The sequence below is a fragment of the Colobus angolensis genome, unplaced genomic scaffold, assembly GCF_000951035.1.
Source record: "Colobus angolensis palliatus isolate OR3802 unplaced genomic scaffold, Cang.pa_1.0 Scaffold121, whole genome shotgun sequence".
Lineage (NCBI taxonomy): Eukaryota > Metazoa > Chordata > Mammalia > Primates > Cercopithecidae > Colobus > Colobus angolensis.
The window spans coordinates 5,751,022-5,773,361 of NW_012113253.1; the positions used below are offsets into that span (position 1 = coordinate 5,751,022).

General features: G+C 40.8%; 2 protein-coding genes and 1 long non-coding RNA gene across 3 annotated transcripts in view; 2 read left to right on the forward strand and 1 right to left on the reverse strand.

Annotated features, from left to right (window-relative positions):
* Nucleotides 1–4,314, forward strand: part of UBR5 (ubiquitin protein ligase E3 component n-recognin 5) — a 104,622-nt gene extending 100,308 nt beyond the window's left edge. Inside the window, exons 57-58 of the mRNA XM_011931405.1 lie at nucleotides 176–261; nucleotides 3,134–4,314. Of these exons, the coding sequence (XP_011786795.1) occupies nucleotides 176–261; nucleotides 3,134–3,346 (299 nt within the window). The 3' untranslated portion in view covers nucleotides 3,347–4,314. The remainder of the gene's footprint in view (nucleotides 1–175; nucleotides 262–3,133) is intronic.
* On the reverse strand, nucleotides 4,305–14,934 carry LOC105504107. Its single transcript, XR_001000573.1, has 2 exons — nucleotides 14,439–14,934; nucleotides 4,305–5,834 (listed from the first exon to the last, which is right to left on the reverse strand). It is a non-coding gene; the product is annotated as an uncharacterized LOC105504107 (long non-coding RNA).
* Nucleotides 14,935–19,067: 4,133 nt separating this feature from the next.
* RRM2B (ribonucleotide reductase M2 B (TP53 inducible)) overlaps nucleotides 19,068–22,340 on the forward strand; it is a 34,934-nt gene continuing 31,661 nt past the window's right edge. The window contains exon 1 of the mRNA XM_011931414.1: nucleotides 19,068–19,352. Coding sequence (XP_011786804.1) covers nucleotides 19,305–19,352 — 48 coding nt within the window. The 5' untranslated portion in view covers nucleotides 19,068–19,304. The remainder of the gene's footprint in view (nucleotides 19,353–22,340) is intronic.

A 22,340-nucleotide genomic window follows, 5' to 3' on the forward strand; every position in this document is an offset into this window, starting at 1 on the left:
GAGGTTTTACATTATGCAAATGCTCTTAATTTCCTGTATTAGGAATTAGACACTCCCCCCAAGTCTTAAATAATGTTTTAATCTTGTATCCTTTTATTATAAGAAGATTAGTAATGTTCTACAGATAATAACAACAACTGGTATAGTGTATTTTATTTACATTCTTCATTCGTAGGAGAAAATGCTGAGAAGCTTCTGCAGTTCAAGCGTTGGTTCTGGTCAATAGTAGAGAAGATGAGCATGACAGAACGACAAGATCTCGTAAGTTAAAATTTATTTCACAAAATTTCACAAGATTTGTAGAAGGAAATACAAAATTTAAAAATACCATGTATGATGGCCTTTTAAGTTTGTAATGGTTGGTCATTTTAATTTGGGGTAGGGCAATTATAGAAGGTCACAAATAAGGCAGTTTTTGTTTCCGCTCTGTAACAATATCTGAAGTACTACTAAAGCTGTAAGCAGAGTGAAGTACATTTAGCTGTTAATATGCTGTCCTTAGTCCCAGAAGATAACAGTTGATTGTTGCAACATGGCTTTTTATCTTTCTTTCTTGTACTGCCTACATATGCTTCTCCCTGTATACATCCTTAATCCTTTTGACTAGTGCCAAGTGTTGACAGAATTTCTGAGTATTATCTTGATTGTTATCTGCACACTAGGAAGAGAGTAGCTTAATTGTGATATGTGGGTACTAAATCTTTCAGAATGTTATTAGTACAGAGCCCCAGCTAACTTAGAATCATAAATTAGATAACAGAAGCTTTGATCTTAGTGGAAAGTCTGCCTCTTAGTGGAACTTATGTCCACCCATCAAGTAAAACCATAACCAAATCATCCTGCCCATTAATCTTGAAAGGCAGTATGCTGCTGACTTTCTTGTAGAAATTTGAAGGACATTCCTTATCTAGCAAATCTTGGAAGATCCTTTCTATACTCGTACTCTTCATGGTTCCTGGAACGTTTCCCCTGTCTAACCAGCCTTAGTTCTAAACTAGACCACTCATGGAAATATTTTAAAATGATCAGATTTCTAGATATATCCTTTATTTTATTTGAATAAGGGGGAAGTGGTTACAACTTGTGCAGGAAAGAAAAAACTTGCACATTCCCAGTTACCTTCGTTCAGGCAGGAGTTTATTTTGGAGGGGGTGGAGGGAAGGAGGGGAACTCATCTTTACGTGGCTCTACGTGTATTCTAATATTTCTCTGCTACGGTGAGATAGGTGTGTTCAGCAGTCCTACCTGCCACCTAGTTAATTTCTCAGCTTTTAGCCACCCTGGTAATTTTGACTTAGTTTGTCGCCCAGGTGGGTTTGATACAATTTTTCAGCATTTGACTTTCCCAGTCTTGTGGCTCTTAAAGTTCCCACTAGTGTCATGTACCATAACTGTCCCTGTTGGTTTCAGGATCACCTAAAAATAGCTTAAGTTCTGCCACCTTTAGTCAGTCTTCAGATTCAGGGCACCTTGTTTCCTTAAGACAAGGGCCATATCAAGTCTGTAAGAACCACCAAAAACAGAAATAGAAATGATTGGCTATCCGGTATAAGTTGTAAGTTATCTGTTTTAATCTATTCCCTAGTTTTAATTTTCTGCCGTTTTTAAACCAGTATTTCCTCAGTCCAGTCAGCCAACTTAAATCTCATGACAGTTTCTGCCTTCTACTGAAAGAAAAATTTGCTAATGACTCAATCTTAGAAAGAAGAAAACCTTCTATGAAGACCTCAGAATTTCCTGTCAACAGCTTTAATTTGTGAACCTTAAACTCTTATTGAAAATCTGTGTTTAGGGTGTAAGCAATATATCATGGTATCTTCCTCCCCCTTACCCTTCTCCTCTTTTTGGGAAGTCATCCTTCACGTATTGTTGGTTTCATCCTGATGCATCTAGAGGACATAAGAATGGGGTTTCTGAAACAGTTCTCCCATTTTTAATTAGTCCTGCAAATGATAGGTTTCCAGAGTTACTGGGTAACGCTACAGTTTATTTCCCTCTTGGAGTGTATAATTCACTAGTAAAAGTATTTCTCTTCTTCCAACTTCTTGGAGATCCAGCAGTGAGGTCATCTACCCTGGTTAATCACATTCATCCTTGAAGAAACACTTTACATTAAGCTTGTTTCTTATCTATGAAATGAGTGGTTTGGATCAGCTTCATCTCCAGAGTACCGGTTTTCTATTTCTTTTCAGATTTATAGATCCTGATACTTAGGTTTTCTCTTTTTTCTTTTTCTGTCCCTTTATATAGAATTCTAGATGAGCTTTCCCATGCAACTGTGCTTCAGGAAATCATAAGTTTGTTTAGGTTTCCTAGTCATTCTAGGAAGTTGGATATACTTCATTGTTAAATTGTGCGTTTTAAAATGATTAGATTTAAAAAAAAGCTTTTCCTTAAGAGAGAGAGACACTGAAGAATGATGCGTATGTATGCATGAAGGGATGGACTGATGAGGAATGTTACATGTTCAGTGAAATATTTCAGGGAGGCATATCCTTGGTTAAGTTAAAAAGCGTAAGTTAACATTTAATGAGCATCATTTACACTGTGTTGCACAAAGTTTTATTATAGATATATAACTTAGTGTTAACATGGCTTATTGCATGAATTTTGATGCATACATGTTCCCCAATAATTACTATTATAAAATGATTCTGTATCACAATGTAAAAGTAAATAGTTTTTTTGCTTTATTATTTGCTTTATTATTTACATTATTTTGCTCCTTAATGCAAAATAACTTTTTAAGATAACCTGTGTGAGTTTTGAACCTAAGACCATATCTTTTGTTTGGTAGCCTTTTTTCCACTAATAGACAGTTTATGGAATTTAGCTGCAAGAAAGGCTCTTAGAAACCATTTAGTCCAACAGCCTCATGTTACAGATGAAAATACTGAGGCCCTGTAACAGAAAGTCACCTTTTTTTCCTCTACTAACTCTGGACTTACTCCCTTGGGGAAAAAAAAAACAACAAAAACCTGTCTTGAGGTATGAATGATCCCTTTCCTTTTTAGTATAAGAAAATATATTTAAAACCCAATTCAAAATAATATCTCCTTTCATAACAATAGGGCTTTGTGTATATATTGCCAGAGTTAAGAGTTAAATATTAACCTGTTAAATTCCTGTTTAGGTTTATTTTTGGACATCAAGCCCATCATTGCCAGCCAGTGAAGAAGGATTCCAGCCTATGCCCTCAATCACAATAAGACCACCAGATGACCAACATCTTCCTACTGCAAATACTTGCATTTCTCGACTTTACGTCCCACTCTATTCCTCTAAACAGATTCTCAAACAGAAATTGTTACTCGCCATTAAGACCAAGAATTTTGGTTTTGTGTAGAGTATAAAAAGTGTGTATTGCTGTGTAATATTACTAGCGAATTTTGTAGATTTTTTCCATTTGTCTATAAAAGTTTATGGAAGTTAATGCTGTCATACCCCCCCTGGTGGTACCTTAAAGAGATAAAATGCAGACATTCCTTTCTCAGTTTATAGCTTAAAGGCCTGAGGAGCACTAGCAACATTTGGCTATATTGGTTTGCTAGTCACCAACTTCTGGGTCTAACCCCAGCCAAAGATGACAGCAGAACAACATAATTTACACTGTGATTTATCTTTTTGCTGAGGGGGAAAAAATGTAAATGTTCTGAAAATTCACTGCTGCCTTTGTGGAAACTGTTTCAGCAAAGGTTCTTGTATAGAGGGAATAGGGAATTTCAAAATAAAAAATTAAGTATGTTCTGTGTTTTCATTTTAACTTTTTTTATGGTGTTTAATTTGTGGTTGGCTGCAACTGTGTATCATGTATATGGAACTTGTAAAAAAGTTCGACATTCAGATCTTAAGAGATGAAATCACTTTTACCTACAAAAACCACTTTTATTGCGGTTTGACTGCATTGAGCTCTAGGATATTAAATGATATCACTAATATTTTGCATGTAATTTGCTCATTTGAGTGAGGGCACTTTTTTTGTACATATGATGGGGCCAATGCACAATACTTTTATCACAATCAACTTTTTCTTTGTATCCCTATTTCAACGAGCAGTTCAGTCAAGAGGTTACTGCACTTCAGTTCTAACTAGACATTTGTACTAAGGTATTTCAGTTATGTAAACTCAGCCTGGGCACTTTCTGATAACTGTAAAATGTTTTATAAGATCATGATTATTGAAGATACATTTTGGAAAATTTTAAATGTTCGTGAGCAGCTTAACTACTTTTGTATCTAGCCTTTTTTAAGTATCTTGTTACATTTACTTTTTTAAATAAAGAAATTACAGAAGAAATGTCAAGTAATATTGAAGAAACAATAGTTTTTATTTATGTAGTTGTACATTTTTAAACTAAGGGCAATACACTGACATGGTTATGTGCATAAAAATTTTGATTTAAAGAACTGGAAGTTTATATACACCTGGACTATAAGAAACAGAAGAAAATCAGTCCACATTTTACAGTTAGCAGAGAATCCTAAATGGCACTGGCCTGGCCACCTTTTCTTTTTACAAATGAAGGAAGTGAAGTGTGACCCCTTACTTGGCATAGGAAGTTAACTTACACCTAATAACTGACAGGTTTTTTTTTTGATGACCCATTATGTAGCCTAGGATTAATATCCCAAAATTACTCTGGTTTAAGTAGCTTTCTTCAGTGGCATAACAACACTGTTTTCTTCACTAAGTCTTAAGTGAAGTGACTTAAAACAGTTACTTTACATATTAAAAATGAGGAGAACAATTCTCTGGAATCTCTCAGTTCCTTTGTAGGACTTCTGGCCTTGAGGATAGTCTTCATGTTCAAAGGCACTATGCTTTTATTATATAACTTCCTTCAGAAGACTGAACCACATGATATTCTCAGCCCTGTTAACACTAAAAATATTTAAAGCTGAATGATAGTAGTGACTCATTGTATTACTTAAAACTTATATAACACGCTGTATTAGATGTGTGTAAATTAGCCAAAGGTTATTTTACAAAGTGAGACATTGGTTTTTATGTCTAAATGCTATTTCTGAATAAATGAAATAGTAATTAGAACAAGAGCTGATTAGCATCAATGTGTTTGAAAGATATAAAACTTATATATCACCTTAACCTCTGTATGCACATGATGGGATTGATAAAATATTAAATGAGAACAGATTAGGTATGATTAGGACATTTGAAACCCTAATTGTGAATTTATTTTTAATAGTTACTGAAATGAAAATACTTAAAATAATGCACAATGTCTTAAGTCTTCCTACATCAAGATTTTGGTTAAAAAATACTTTTAGTAATATTGAAAACTTTTTTTTTAAAGTAAATCATAAAATGGTTCTAAATGTAAAATAAAGACATGTAAAATAAAGTTCTCTTTTGGTCTTGTTTAGTGTTTAAATCTAACAATTGAAAACAAATTTAGGAAGAGAAGACCAAGGATGAACTTTACTGAGTGTTTTCAGAGTTTGCTACTACTCTTTTTTTCCCTAAATCATCTGAATACCAAGACTACCCAGTATAATGGATAACTGGGGCAGATTTGAGAGGGTATTCTAAAGGAATGATTTCACTATTTAGTAGCTGCCCCCAAACAACATCCCTCTCATAAAGATACTATTTTTACATGTTTAAAGGTAGTCAGCAATTCCTATGTTTAAACTCAAGTTGAGATAATCCCTTGAGGCAGTAGTTTCCATGCTTCTGTAGTAAGATTCAGTTGTTGAGTCTGTTAATGCAGATTCTTAAGCATTCCTCATCCTCTTGCCTCCTTTCTGATTCAGTAAGTCTTCGGTAGAGGCCAGAAATCTTCATTCAGATCATCCCAGGTGATTGTGAAACTCTGCCGAAAGAATATTTCCTTTCTATTTACAAATATAAATGTCCCGCTGAAAGCTCCTGAGAGACAAACCTTTCCTACTTACAACTACTTATAACCTATGGAAAAGTACATCTATTGAGAAACTAGTCCTAGGTTGGATTCTTCCTCCTGATAAGGGGCTGGTTGAAGTGCTTTCAATAGACTGTGCTTGGGTAGTGAATGAAAATATTTTTACTATGTATATCAACCCATGTAAGTAGGCATAAACATAGATTATTTAAACACCGTTTGATTACCACAGAAGTGATAGTTTTATGAAAAACAATAGGAATGTATTTAAAATGTGACTTTTAAATTTACCTCAAGGTATCTTGGATTAAGCAAAGTATCTTCTGTTTCTCTAAATTACTTTTATTATAGTACTTAGTATGTGCCATGCATCTTGTTGAGTGTTCCACATATATGATTTTACCCCATGAGAAAGAGACTATTATGATCCTCAAGAGGAATGGAGACACAGGTTAAACAACTTCCTCAACGTTACACAGCTAATTAGTGCTAAAGTGAGGTACAACTCCAAGCATTCTGGAACTTGTATATACTACACGTTGTGCTGTACTATTCTGTGGAAGCTATAAGTGAGCTGGTGGCATTCTGGAACTTGTATATACTACACGTTGTGCTGTACTATTCTGTGGAAGCTATAAGTGAGCTGGTCATAGGATAATCAAAACATTCCAGTGAAAGTCCTGGCTGCATTATGAAAAGGCAGTAATTCATACATTTTTGCTAAATATTTCTAAACACTTTTGTCCTGCGTAATTATCCCCAAGGATAACAATTTGAACTCTGACAATATGAGAACTGTCTAAAATCATCCACGGCACCTTAAAATGAAAAGCTAACTTTCTGTTCTTAAGGTACGAAAAGCTGCATGCTCTAAAAGGGCAGATGTATGTTTCATGGGTAAAATAACTCAATTTTCTGAATCTTTTTCAGACTCTTTCTAGCTGCTAAACTTTAAATCAGCTACAGGCTGACTTCGATACAAGTAGGATCTCTTCAGGAAAAACATTACCAGCCCATGTACTTGTATCTGAAATGCTGTCTTCAATGGGGAAGATGAAATTTGGCTATTTATGATGTTTAAATGTATTGTGATTCTCTGGCAAGCTTATGGCATGGTTCTGGTTAGATGTGTTTTAGCCCTAAGAAACTATCTGTAAACAAAGTGCCTCAGGCTCCCAGGTAGCCAACTACATTTTTATATGTTCAGTTTTGTCTAGTGAAATCACAGGCACTGTTACTACCTGTAGAAATGGAAGGCTTATGTGACAATCACCTTTAATATATTTACTTTTTAGTACCTTTATGGAACAAATACCTGAATTTGTGTTGTTTTCTTAAAAATTCTGCCTACATAAAAACAGTCATAGTGATCCTCAACTACCAAGAAACAGATTGGGGTATGGAGGAGTGAGTAAAAACAAAACAGTCAACCGGGTGACATGGCTCACGCCTGTAATCCCAACACTTTGGGAGGCCGAGGTGGGTGGATCACGAGGTCAGGAGATCGAGACCATCCTGGCTAACACGATGAAACACTTTGGGAGGCCGAGGTGGGTGGATCACGAGGTCAGGAGATTGAGATCATCCTGGCTAACACGGTGAAACCCTACCTCTACTAAAAATACAAACATTAGCTGGGTGTGGTGGTGCGTGCCTGTAATCCCAGCTACTCGGGAGGTTGAGACAGGAGTATCACTTGAACCAGGGGTTCGGAGGTTGCAGTGAGATGAGATCACGCCACTGCACTCCACCCTGGAGATAGAGCCAGACTCCGTCTCAAAAAAAAAAAGTCATAGTAACCTCAAAATATAGGCACTGAAGTCCAAGTACAGTGATTAGAAGGAGAGAGTTTGATTCTTAAGAGTTTTTGATCATCAGGTTCCTGCTTTAACACAGACCAGAAATAGCGAAATTAAGATCAAGGAAGCTAGAAAACATTAAAAAACACAACAGAATTAAGCCATTTAACGTAGAAACATTTGGTTAGCACCAGGTCTAGAAGTCTGAATACTGCAAATATTGCACCTGCTACATAAGGATGACATGCCAGCAGCCTTACCCAATTCAAACATAGCACTCAAGGCTAACATTTACTTTACGTCAGGATAGTTATCCACTCAAAACTGTTCTATATGCTCTGGAAGAAAGTGGAGAAGCATGCATTTAAAAAGATACGTCCAATGTTGATAAAATTTAAGATGTTAAAAGAAATTCTGTAACCTGAAATACAGGGCCTTGATCAAAGTAAGCACTTCTTTTTTTTTTTTTTTTGAGATGGAGTCTCATTCTTTTGCCCAGGCTGGAGTGCAGAGGTGCAATCTTGGCTCACTGCATCCTCTGCCTCCCAGGCTCAAGCGATTCTCCACCTCAGTCTCCTGAGTAGCTGGAATTACAGGCACTCACCATCATGCTGGGCCAATTTTTGTAGAGACAGGGTTTCACCATGTTGGCCAGGCTGATCTTCAACTCCTGACCTCAGATGATCAGCCTGTCTTGGCATCCCAAAGTGCTGGGATTACAGGCGTGAGCCACCGCACCTGGCCCTCACTCATAATTTTTGAATGAAAGAATTTATTTCTAAAAGGTGCCAAATATCTGCAACCACTATATTACCTATAATAAGTGCATCAGTAGAGCACTATATAGAAAAGCTATGGTCCTTGACTTGGATGAGATGTACGTTTTCTTGATCACATGAACTTCTTGGAAGCATTGTAAAACACTGATTCTCTTATTTTTAAAATAAAACTTCAGCAGATCTTGGGACACCTGTTTAAGGGAGGCAAAAACTTGCCAAGTTTAAGGTACAGCAGCTGAAGTGTTTAAGTGATCTGAGAAAGTGAAAAAGAACTATGGTTTCTGGGCAAATTTTTGTCATTCTGTACTTTCCCCTACTGCTAATGCCCTAAACCAATGCAAGTTAAATACAGTAACAAGAGGGCCCCTGCCCTCCCACAGCTATGACTTCACCTTAACAGCTTCACAGATATTCCCACTCTCACCACTCTTGGTCCATCCATGTACTATCCAAAACTAGTTTACGTGCTCATTGTCTGACTTCTCCTAGTGACCCTCCACAATAGCAGAGGCTATCAGAAACTCTATCCTTGTTCGTTTCTCTTAAGCCCAGTGTGTACCACAATGCCTGGTCAAAAATCATTTATGAATCAGTAAATCATCTAGTTCCCATGTCAGAAATGTGGAATCATTCAATTCCCTCTTTACCCCTATGTTCATATTAACCATCAAGCACTACAGTTACTAAATATTGAACTCTTGAGTTAATCTACTTCTCTCCACATCCACATCCACCACCTTCTACCTAGATTATGTCAATAACTTACTAACTGGTTTGTTTGTTTTGTTTCCTTTAATATATAGAGGCAGAACAAGTTCTAAAATGCATATTAACCATTTTACTCCCTCACCTGTTTAAAATACACTGACTTTCCACAGATGGCTATGTAAAATGAAGTTCAAACTCGACAAGGCCCTTCATGATTGGTATCCTGCTTTACAGCCTTATATTTACTTGCTATCTTGTTATACTGAAAGACTTGCAGTCCCCTGGTAGGTTATGACTTCTGTCACCTTGGAGACTGTATAAATACTGCTCCCTCTGACCTTACTGCCCTCTCTCTATGGCCCCTCATCTTGGAATGGTTAGTTCCTATTCATAATTCAGAATCTGGTTTACCCACCTCTTTGAGGTGCTCTCCTTGACCTGCCCTACACCCTCCACCTTGACAAAGCTGTCTTACTTTCTTTGTACTCCCTCTGAATAATGTGTCTGCTTGATTTCCCCCTTCTACTCTGTAGGTTTCTATAGTGTAGGAACTCCATCTCAATTACCTTTTCCTCTACTCTAAGTTCCTTTGGTGTAGGAACTGCATCTCAATTACCTTTTCCTCTACTCTAAGTTCCTTTAGTGTAGGAACTGCATCTCAATTACCTTTTCCTCTACTCTAGGTTCCTTTAGTGTAGGAACTCCATCTCAATTACCTTTTCCTCTACTCTAAGTTCCTTTAGTGTAGGAACTGCATCTCAATTACCTTTTCCTCTATTCTAGGTTCCTTTAGTATAGGAACTCCATCTCAATTACCTTTTCCTCTCCAGTACCCAGTAGAATGTTAAATTCATTCAATGGATTCAAATGACCAACTTCAATGCAATTTAGGAACATACTGTTGTCACTTGTTGATTTTATCTCACCTGGAACTCTGCAGCTTTGAAGTGTTGTCTTATTATCCAACTCTTATGACCCAAGTGTGAGAGTCTTTCCAATGCTCTCACACTTATGAGTAAAAGAAAATTGCCTCACTTCTTTTTTTCTGCATTTAGCCTAGACATATTAGCAACTTATTCTGAAATAGTTAAGAGGGAAAATGTTCTTTGTACTGAACTTGAAATTTTTTAGAAAAAATATATATTGCTTGCTAATTCTTTTGCAAAAACTGCTTTACTTACTATTAATGTGAAGGGTTGCTAAGTATGGCTTTCAGGTTGTCACAGTTGGATCAAATCTACGGCTGAGCCAATGAGTTCTGAACCACATAACTAGAAACCCCCAATTGGATGATCTACGGCTGAGCCAATCAGTTCTGAACCACATAACTAGAAACCCCCAATTGGATTTCATGAGAATCATGATCTTGACATGTCCAAACAACTCACTGTTTTCCTACTAAGACTTCACTGGCAAAAGGCACTGCTAACTGCCTAGTCTCTGGATTAGAAACTTGTAGTCATTGACGGGCACGGTAGCTCATGCCTGTAATCCCAGCACTTTGGGAGGCTGAGGCAGGCAGATCACCTGAGGTCGGGAGTTCGAGACCAGCCTGACCAACATGGAGAAACCTCGTCTCTACTAAAGATACAAAAATTAACCGGGCATGGTGGCACATGCCTGTAATCCCAGCTAGTTGAGAGGCTGAGGCAGGACAATTGCTTGAACTCAGGAGGCGGAGGTTGCAGTGAGCCGAGACCGTGCCATTACACTCCAGCCTGGGCAACAAGAACAAAACTATATCTCAAAAAAAAAAAAGGAAGGAAGAAAGAAACTTATAGTCATCCTAGAATCCTCCCTCTACCCTAAAGTCCATATCCAACCACTGATCAAGTCATCTTGAGTACATTTACTTAACTCACATGCACGGATTCTTCTTGCATTCCCCACTACCACTGCCTTATTTCAAGCTTGCTTTATCCTGCACTTGGCCTATTCCAATTAGCTCTAAACCAACCTAACTCCAAAATTCTCACCTTCCTTCACACTGGAGGCCTTCCTGAATTATAAATGAATGGCTCATTAAATATAGACCTGTTTAGTGGTTTTCAAACTAGGGTTCAGGATCTGCCAATTTTCCACAAGCATCTTATTTTGATTCTTAATATATATGCAGTATCTTGAATTACCTGGTTGACCATTTATGATGGCACTGATGTCAAATAGACACAAATTTAAAGAATGGAATTTAATATGTAAATGACACAATTGTTCCTTATGAAAGGCAACTGATAAAAAGAGTTCTAGAAAAAGTTATCTATCCCATGGCTAGGATGCAAAAAAACATGCTTCATTGATGGTCACTATAAAATTCACACTGATGCAATATAGTTTCAGCAAAGCAACATCATCATTCATTGCTTTTGGTTGCAAACTGGAATTTTACCATTTCTATAGTCTTGTTTGTATTTAATTTATTTATTTATTTATTTATTTATTTTTTTTTTTTGAGGCAGAGTCTCGCTCTGTCGCCCAGGCTGGAGTGCAGTGGCCGGATCTCAGCTCACTGCAAGCTCCGCCTCCCGGGTTTACGGCATTCTCCTGCCTCAGCCTCCCGAGTAGCTGGGACTACAGGCGCCCGCCACCTCGCCCGGCTAGTTTTTTGTATTTTTTAGTAGAGACGGGGTTTCACCATGTTAGCCAGGATGGTCTCGATCTCCTGACCTCGTGATCCGCCCGTCTCGGCCTCCCAAAGTGCTGGGATTACAGGCTTGAGCCACCGCGCCCGGCCTGTATTTAATTTATAAATCTACTTTTAGTTGTGTAAAGCTCCAAGAATAAGGAGTTTATTACTGGTCTTAGGTTTGTACATACTTAAGTAACAATACATATGTAGTTTAAGTCAGTATCAAAGTGGCTGTGAACATTTTTTTATTTAAAAGGGATTGCGGCCAGGCACGGTGGCTCACACCTGTAATTCCAGCACTTTGGGAGGCCAGGGGAGGCCCATCACTTGAGGTCAGGAATTTGAGACCAGCCTGGTCAACACGGTGAAAACCCATCTCTACAAAAATACAAAAATTAGCTGGACATAGTGGCGCGTGCCTATAGTCTCAGCTACTCAGAGGCTGAGGCAGGAGAACCCCTTGAATCTGGGAGGTGGAGATGGCAGTGAGCTGAGATCACGCTACTGCACTCCAGTCTGGGCGACAGAGTCGAGACTCTGTCCAAAAAAAAAAAAAAAAAAGGCAGGGGTGTTGAGACATCAAGTTTGAGAAATGGGGATTTACCCAGTGAATGACATACAATAAGACAGCAGTAGCTTGAAATTACATATTTTCTATACAAAAGGCTAGCTTGTCTTCTTAAGCAATCACCACACAAATCTCTAATGGGAATGGATGCTAGACCAGTTCCTATGGCTGCATAACAAATTATCCCAAAATTGGTGGCTTAAAACAACCATTTGTTATGCTTGTGGATTCTGTGGGTTAGGAATTGGGACAGAACCCAAGATGTTGTTTTTCCTGCTCCATAATGTCTGGGGGTTTCAACTGGAAGGCATGACAGCTACAAGTTGGATTCCTCTGAAGGCTTATTCATTCACACATCTGGAGGTTGATGCTAGCACCTGGCTGGTGCTTTGCTTGCTTTCCATGTGGGCTTCTCATGTAGTCTCTCTGTGTGAGCTAGTTTTTGGCTTCCTTTAGCATGGTACCCAAGTTCCCAAGGAAACTGCCCAAAAGAGAGACAACAAGACCAAAGCTATCTGTAGTGTCCTTAATGAACGAGGCTTAAAAGTCATGCATCACTTAACAACAGGGATATGTTCTGAGAAATGTGTCATTAGATGATTTCATTATTGTGCAAACATCATAGAGTGTATTTACATAAACCTAGATGGTAATGCCTACTATATACCTAGGCTGTGTATGGTATTGCTCCGAAGCTACAAACTTGTACAGCATATTACTGTACTGAATACTGTAGGCAACTGTAACACAATTGTATTTGTGTAACTAAACATAGAAAAGGTACAGTAAAAATATGATATAAAAGGTTTTTTAAAAAAGGCGACTTGTATAGGGCACTTACGATGAATGGAGATTGCAGGACTGGAAGTTGCTTTAAGTGAGTCAGTGAGTGAGTGAATGTGAAGGTTTAGAGTATTACTGCACACTACTGTAGATGCCATAAATACTGCATGCTTAGGCTACAAGAAACCTATGAAAAATATTTTTCTTTCTTCAATAAATTAAACTTACCTTACTATAACTTTGTTTAAAAAATGTTTTAATTTTTTAAAGCTTTTTGACTCTTTTGTAACAAGAGTTAGCTTAAAACAGTGTATAGCTACAAAAATTAGCTGGGCGTGGTGGCAGGTGCCTGTAGTCCCAGCTACTCGGGAGGCTGAGGCAGGAGAATGGTGTGAAGCCAGGAGGCAGAGGTTGAAGTGGGCCAAAATCACGCCACTGCACTCCAGTCTGTGCAACAGAGCAAGACTCCATCTCTAAAATAAATAAATAAATAAACAAATAAATACATAAGAAGTGTATAGCTGCACAAAATTTTCTTTCTTTATATTCTTACTCTATAAACTCTTTTCTATTTTTTTTTAAATAATTTACTTTTTAAACTTTTTTTGTTAAAAACTAAGACACCCACATGCATTAGTCTGCACCTACACAGGGTCAGGATCATCAATACTACTGTTTTCCACCTCCACATTTTGTCCCACTGGAAGGTCTCCAGGGGCAATAAATACATGAAGCTGTCATTTCCTATGATAGCCATGCCTTCTTCTGGAATACCTCCTGAAGGACCTGCCTGAAGCTATTTTACAGTTACTGATTTTTTTATATATGTAAGTAGAAGTAGTTTACACTAAAATAGTGATAACTATAGTAAATACATAATCAGTAATATAGATTATCACTATCAAGTATTACACAGTATATGTAATGATATGAGATATACTTTATACACTGGCAGATCTGTTTACAGCAGCATCAACATGACACGAGTAATGTGTTGTGCTATGACTATAACGTCGCTATGATAGGAACTTTTCAGCTCCATTATAATCTTACAGGACCACCACCATATATGGGGTCTATCATTGACCAAAATGTTACATGGCACCTGACTGTATCCTATTTGTTAGTAGTATTAATAACCAGGTGCGGTGGCTCACGCCTGTAATCTCGGCACTTTGAGAGGCTGAGGCGGGCGGATCACAAGCTCAAGGGATCAAAACGACCCTTGCTAACATGGTGAAACCCTGTCTCTATTAACAATACAAAAAATTAGCCAGACGTGGTAGTGCGTGCCTGTAATCCCAGCTACTCAGGAGGCTGAGGCAGGAGAAACGCTTGAATCCAGAAGGCGGAGGTTGTAGTAAGCCGAGATTATGCCCCTGCACTCCAGCCGGGCGTCCAAGTGAGACTCCGTCTCAAACAAACAAAAAAAAGTTAGTATTGATGGCCCATATGCAAAGGGAAGCGCATTAGACATCACCTTTTAATGGGAGGTGTATCCAAGTTCTGGAACAGCATATGGTACCAGAAATAGTGTATGGCCATTTTTGGAAATAAAACATGCCATAAAGTCCATATGAAGATGCAGAATCCTCTTACTCCTTGAGATCTTTCAGTTACACATGTTATTGTTTTCATGTGCTCTCCCAATAACTTTGAACATCCTGGGGGAAACTCATCCAGACTACACTATTCTAAGTACCGTTGTGTGTTTTTGCTATGTTATTTAAGAATATTCAATTCTGCCATAGAAATTGAGAGAAACTAAGTATGGGAGCAAATGACTTGTTAGACATAATGGAATTTGTAAGATGTATTATGTATAAATAATTATGCTGTGAGGCAAAAATAGGATGAACGGAACATACGTGTATTGAACATACACAAAAATAATGGAACACACGAGAGTTCCATTTTTAGATTAAAAGGGCTGGAAAGACCAAGTAAATCTTTTTTTTTTTTTGAGATGGAGTTTCGCTCTTGTTGTCCAGGCTGGAGTGCAGTGGCGCAATCGTGGCTCATCACAACTTCCGCCTCCCAGGTTCGAGCAATTCTCCTGCCTCAGCCTCCCGAGTAGCTGGGATTACAGGCTTGCACCACCATGCCCGGCTAATTTTATATTTTTAGTAGAGACAGGGTTTCTCCACGTTGGTCAGGCTGGTCTCGAACTCCTGACCTCAGGTGATCCGCCAGCCTCGGCCTCCCAAAGTGCTGGGATTACAGGACTGAGCCACTGTGCCCAGCCCCAAGTAAATCTTAAATATTCATAAGGGAATGATCATGTTACTGCCAGACTGACAACTACGTTATCCCTAAATCAGCCACTCACTGGTGAGATCCACTCTGGCCCCACACGTGTTCTGTCCAAGAAACACAGATACCATCCATAACTGCTCAGTAGGTTTATTATAACTGGTTATAAATCCAGTTACAGCTGGAGTCAGGTTCCACCAGTTCTCCAAAAGAAAAGTGTGTGCTGGCTCCACCTTCTATCTGCTGAGCTCTCTTGCTCATCCTCACTATGGTCCTCATAACGACACCACCAGCAAGGAAGGCTGATGCATCAAACAGTACATGAACAGTAACATTAAGATTCAGACAGTATAATCCTTCCACTCTCTCCCCTTCCCACATCCTAACCAAAATATGTTAGTCCACTCAATCTCTTTCCCCTTGCTGTTATGTTTTAAAATGATTTAACAGGGTACAGCTTGTACACTTGTTTGGCACAGAACTGACACCCATTTTGTGAAGTGGCAGTTAAGAAGACTCTGGCTGACGGAAAGCCCAAGGAAGGAGGCAAGATTGAGAACAACAATCCTATTAATTGGAAGGTGGCAGGGCAGAATGGGTCTGTGGTGCAGTTTAAGATTAAAAGGCATATCCCAGCTGGGCGCAGTAGCTCACACTTGTAATCCCAGCACTTTGGGAGGCAAAAGCGGGCAGATCACCTGAGGTCGGGAGTTCGACATCAGCCTGGCCAACATGGTGAAACTCCGTCTCTACTAAAAAAAATAAAAAAATTAGCTGGGTGTGGTGGCAGGCGCCTGTAATCCCAGCTACTCGGGAAGCTGAGGCAGGATAATCACTTGAACCTGGAAGGCAGAGGCTGCGGTGAGCCGAGATCCCACCACTGCACTCCAGCCTGGGTGACAGAATGAGACTCCATCTTTAAAAAAAAAAAAAAGCATATACTGCTCAGTAAATTAATGAAAGCCTATTGTGAACAGGGTTAGGCAATGAGGCTGATCAGATTCTAGACTTCATGTGCAACCAATCAATGAAATAGACACACTTGTAAAGTTGGAGCGGGAGGCTAAAGATACAATTAATGTGTTCCAAGGACAGGAGGTCTTGACTGAAAAAGGAGTCTGCTACTTTAAAACAGAACTCTGTTCTTAGCTACCAAGAATGCATTTTCAATTGGAAAACTGCAATTTGGTTCCACCACACCCTGACTACTATAGTTTTCTCTATCCTTTCATTTTCCTCTTCCCCATTACTTTATTGTATGTAAAGTATATATTAGTTACAATGTAACTATGTAAACAATTAAATGTGTAACTGCAAGATCTCTAGGAGTAACAGAATTTTACATCTTCATATAGTCTTTATGGCATATTGTATATGCCATAGTTATAATGCATAAAAGCGTATTGCATTTTTTAACCAATTGGCCAATGTTATCTTTTGATCCACATCAAATGAAGACAGGATGGGGGAAGAAATATGGTTTTGCAGCCGGGCGCGGTGGCTCAAGCCTGTAATCCCAGCACTTCGGGAGGCTGAGACGGGCGGATCACGAGGTCAGGAGATCGAGACCATCCTGGCTAACACGGTGAAACCCCGTCTCTACTAAAAATACAAAAAACTAGCCGGGCGAGGTGGCGGCGCCTGTAGTCCCAGCTACTCGGGAGGCTGAGGCAGGAGAATGGCGTAAACCCGGGAGGCGGAGCTTGCAGTGAGCTGAGATCCGGCCACTGCACTCCAGCCTGGGCGACAGAGCAAGACTCCGTCTCAAAAAAAAAAAAAAAAAAAGAAATATGGTTTTGCGAAGACTCCCTTCTCCATTAGTGCCATGCTCCTTGAGGTCTTATCTTTATATTCCAGTTAGTTATTTTGCTCTGTTTTAACAACAAAAAACAACCCACACATAAAACAAACAAAACACCATAACAGTTTTTGCATATCTTCTTCAGTTGAAGAATTGTAATGTATTTCGTTTATGACTGTAAAGCCAAGGACAATTTTTTTGTTTTGTTTTGTTTTTTGAGATGGAGTTTCGCTCTTGACATCAAGGCAGGAGTGCAATGGCGCGATCTAAGCTCACTGCAACCTCTGCCTCCCGGATTCAAGCGATTCTCCTGCCTTGGCCTCTCAAGTAGCTGGAATTATAGGCATGCGCCACCACAGCCGGCTAATTTTTGTATTTTTAGTAGAGACGGGGTTTCGCCATGTTGGTCAGGCTGGTCTCGATCTCCTGGTCTCGAGTTCCATGACCCTCTGGGATGGCCTGACTCGTACGTGGAAGCTACCATTGCATCAAGGTAATTTCCCACCCCTTAAGTGTTTTACAAGTCATATATTATTAAATTCACACAACAACCTTATGAGGAAGGGATTATTATTCTTATCCTGCAGATGAGAAAGCTGAGTCTCAGAGAGGTTGACCCAAGGCAGCATGGCTAATAAGTGAGGGAACTAGAATGCATGCCCATGATGATTCTTTTTCACCAAACTCATTCATGTTTGTATCCTGAATACCTAAACATGATGCCCGACACACAGTACTGTTTGATGACATTAAGTGAATGAATCTGATTATTTGCCAAGTGGCCTATAGTAAATTGAGACTCAGTTGCTTAGTAGAATCTATGTGGCTATTAAAGTTCACAGATGAAAAAAATTTCACTCAGCATCTGACCCCTAGTAGTTGCTTTAAGAAAGACTGTCTACCCCCACGCTATGGCAGGTTTGAGAAAGAGCTTTCAGCATTTTCAACGCTTAAAGTGAGATCTTGATCCTATTTACCATCCTTCAGCCATCCACAAAACAGGTGCATGCTGTTCAGGTCACGGCAAGATCCCGTCAATCTTTCAGCTTCAAACTACTTAAATCTCTCTTCCATTTTATTTTTGCTAGACCAAACTATTTTTTTTCAAAATGTTTTCCTGACTTTAGTAACTTGTCCCTCTCCCCCTCACTCACCCGCATTCACACACACACTTTCCCCCAGCCACTTCCCCTTTTCGGTTGCTTACGCACGAAACCAGCCAGCCCTTTCCCTACCGAAGTGTTTGGCGGTGTAGCTGCCTCGTCCCCGGCGCTTCACACAGCAACAGCGCGTTCTCTTGGCCTCCCGCAGTGTCTCAGGACAGGCCGGGCTAGCGCAAAGCACCGTGTTCCTGGTGCACCACAAGGGCGAGCTCGGGAATCTGGAGCCGACCTGCAGGACACCTGCCGCACCAGGTGGCTAGAGCCCGGGTAGGGCGAGGCGGGCTGGGAACGGGCGGGGTGGGCAGCGAGCCGACTCCCTCACGGGGCCGGCAGTAAAAAGAGGCCGCGAGGGCTCTAGGTGAGCTCCTCAGGAGTGGGCGTCCGGAGGGCGCGAGCGGAGGAGGCGGGACCGATGCGGTGAGGTGGGGCCAGCTGGAGTAGGCTGGGCCGTCCAAAGCCGGCGGCGTCCCTCAGGGGAAAGCCGGGCGACTGGGCGGGGCCAGCGGAGGCAGGGAGATTTTCTTAGGCCGCAGGCGGGGAAGTGGGGCTGGCCGGGATAGGCGGAGCCCCGAGGCAGGGGAGGCGGGGTCTGCCGAGACTGGGAGGATCCCTAAGGCCGCAGGCTGGGAGGCAGGGCGGGCAGAGGCGGGGAGGATCCCTTAGGCCGCAGGTTGGGGAAGCGGGTCGGCCGAGGCGGGGAGGCGGGGCTGGCCGAGGTTAGGCGGAGCCCCGAGGCAGGGGAGGCGGGGCCAGGCCGGCGCTGGTAGAGTCACGGTCGATGGACCGGCGAGAAAGCAGGGCCGGCGCGGCGGGGTGGGGCCGTCCGGGTCCCTAGCGCTGGGGGCGGGGCGGACCAGCGGACCACCTGCGTCCTGTCGTAGCTGGAGGTAGCCTGCTTAGCTCAGTTCCCTCAGCGCCCGTAGCTTCGGCGGAGTCTGCGCGATGGGCGACCCGGAAAGGCCGGAAGCGGCCGGGCTGGATGAGGATGAGGTAAATGTTGCTGTCGCTTCTTCCCCCTCCCCGCAGTCACGCCAGCCCGTTAGATCGCAAGTTGCAGGACCGCTGTAGGAAATGTTATTGGTCGCGGTCAGCACAGGCCTGTCCGCCTTCCCTCGCCGCAGCCTGGCTTCGTCGTTGCGAGCGCCGAGGAGGCCGGCCCGGGGAGGGCGGAGGAAGGAGCTGACTTTGGGTTTGCGTCCCGCTCCGCTGCTCTGCCCCGGAGCCAGCCAAGGACGACGCTTGGAGGCCTCAGGCCAGAGTGAGACTTACCCCTGCGTTTATCCGCCTCACGCTCTCCCACCCTCCTTCCCTGTTTTGGAGCCCTGGCTAGGGAAACTAAGGCAAGGAAAGAGGACTGTGGCGTCTCTGCTGGAGAGGTGCATACCATTTGGGATGGAGAACGCGTGTGGAAATTGACACGTAGAAGGGGACACGAAATCCTCATGAGACCGGTTTTGCTCCGGCCCGGCTCGTTAACTAACTGAATCTTGGGGTCACTTTCTTCCTTTATACAATGGAAGTGATACTTCACAGAGAATTAAGTAAAATGCTTTATGCAAAGTGCCACGAAAGTTTTAAGTGCTTTTAAGCCCAAGTTGTTCATCCTGTCCACAAATCTTATGCTGATAAAAGTACCTAAAATAAACCAGAATTTGTTAGACTCTAGGATTGTATGGTAGTTTAAACTGTTGCTGTATAATTTTCAAACAGTGTCATTTTGCAAATACTTCTAAGTCTTTTGTGAACAAGAGAAATGCTTTTTGTACTACTGGAACCTGTTGCTGTGGTATCTTTGTTTTAATACTGTGAAGATTTGGAGGAAACAAACGTTTCCACCCCCAAGAGATTCATGCTTGGCCCTACATTTCTTTAGAAAGTTGTAGATTCCAGGTTTGGGATTTTATTTTATTTGACTTGATTTTTGTAAGCGTTTAGTAACTAACTGTAAATATCCCTCAAGCATTTTCTTCCTGTTTTTAAACAAATGCGTTTAGTACCAACTTCCTTACTAAAAGGGGGAAAATTCAGACTTTGCTGTTTATGCTAATGACACCAGCAGTGATTCAGGCTTAACACCTGGATATTGAATTTTATTTATTACTCCTATCTCGATACAGACCCGCAAAGACAGACAGAAATTTTAGATTCAGAATGAATTTTAGTGGTCCAAAAGTTTTTAACTTGAGATGCTGGGATGCCTGAAGCGCTTTGTTTTTCTAGATGCCAGAGTGCATAATAGGAGACCTGCGTCAGAGTTACTTGGAGTATTTTGTAAAAAATGTAAATTGCTGAACCCACACCCCAAACATAGTGAATCCAAATCTCTTGAGATCTGCATTTTTAACAAGTACTTCAGCTGATCCTGGTACACATATTAAAACAAAAAAACCCCCCACTGTCTTAAAGAGTCCATAGGTAGACTAGAAGGGGCTTTATAAATCTGAAGTGGTATGTAGATTTTCTCTGTGCAGATGTTAATCTTCTGAGAAAGGGGTCCATAGTTTTTGTCAGTTTCTCAGAGTTAACTATTGCTAATCTAATTCGTAATCTATTTTCAAGGTAAAGTTTAGGCCAGAAAACATTAAATGGCATGCCCAGGACTCAGTAGTGGAGCTAAATTTAAAACCAAGTTCTTGCACCTGGGCCAGTATCCCATTTGTTCTGCCAGATTTTGTGGGATGAAAATGATGCTTACAAGTAGTGTATGACTATGACAACATGCAGATATTTTACAGAAGTAGAAGAGACGTAAAGGCAAAGAAACAGAAGTGGTAGAATGGGGGCTGGATGGGAGGTAAGAGCCTGGTATAATGCCAGCCTAGACTAGGGCATCGTGCTTGCTGGGGAGTCTTGACCTAAATTGTTGTCCTGACATGCCCAGGCATATCTCCCAACTGGGTGACCAGAAATTGAGTCAGTCAGAAACTGGAAGTACCATTCTGGAAAAGACAGTAGAATGTCACTAAGGAATGCCTACTGCTAAACTTTATTTCAAATTCTCATCGCTTCACACCTGTGCAGCTACAATAATTTTGTTGTTTCTCTATCTCCTATATTACCTGCCATTCAATCCTAATCACCATTGCCAAGTTAATCCTTCATTAGACCAGTGCCTCTGTGTTACTGACCCTGTACCCCCCAAAAAACTCCCAAAAGGGTCGCAATTCCTACCAAAAAGCCTGGCCAACACCTTAGGCTGGTGAAGTCTTGTTGAAGCTGCTTTTTTCATGCTAACTGCCACATCTTTATTCAAGTCCTCATTTCCATCTTTGAAATTGGTTCCTTAGTTGCTTGCAAAATCTGTTTTTTTGTCAATTAATCCTATACGTGGGTTTCTGATTAGTCTTCCTAATGCCACCTCTATTCATGTTAATTCCCATTCAGAAACTCTCCATGACTATTTGTTCCCCCACATCTGTGGGGTACAGATTTTCAAACTGTACCCTGCAGTGAACACCAGCACCTGTGGTTGGGGCAAATGGGGAGAATTGGAGTATGAGCCTTCCAGACCTCCAATGTTTGAAGATCTTTGGCCACAAAATTGATTCCTAACTTCTTAGTCTGATTTATCTTACGAGTCTGGATCCTTTCCTTTAGCCAAATCACATCATTTCAACTTTTGCTTTTCCTTGTCCTGCGTCCATTTCAGTCTGTTTTAATCTCAGCTGCCTCCTCTTCTTTCATCTGCCCTTTAAATATCAGCATTCTCTAAGGCTGTATCCTCAGTTGTCTTGCTACTCTGTATGTTCTCTCTGGATAATCACATCCATTCCCTTGGCAACCACTAATGGGATCTCCATCACTCCTGTTCTGCAGTGTTATATTTTTAACTGCTTACTGGACATCTTGAAATTGAATTCATTATCTTTTTCTTTTTTTCTTTTTTTTTTTTTTTTTTTTTTGAGCCAGAGTCTCACTCTGTTGCCAGGCTGGAGTGCAGTGGCACCATCTCGCCTCACTGCAACCTCTGCCTCCTGG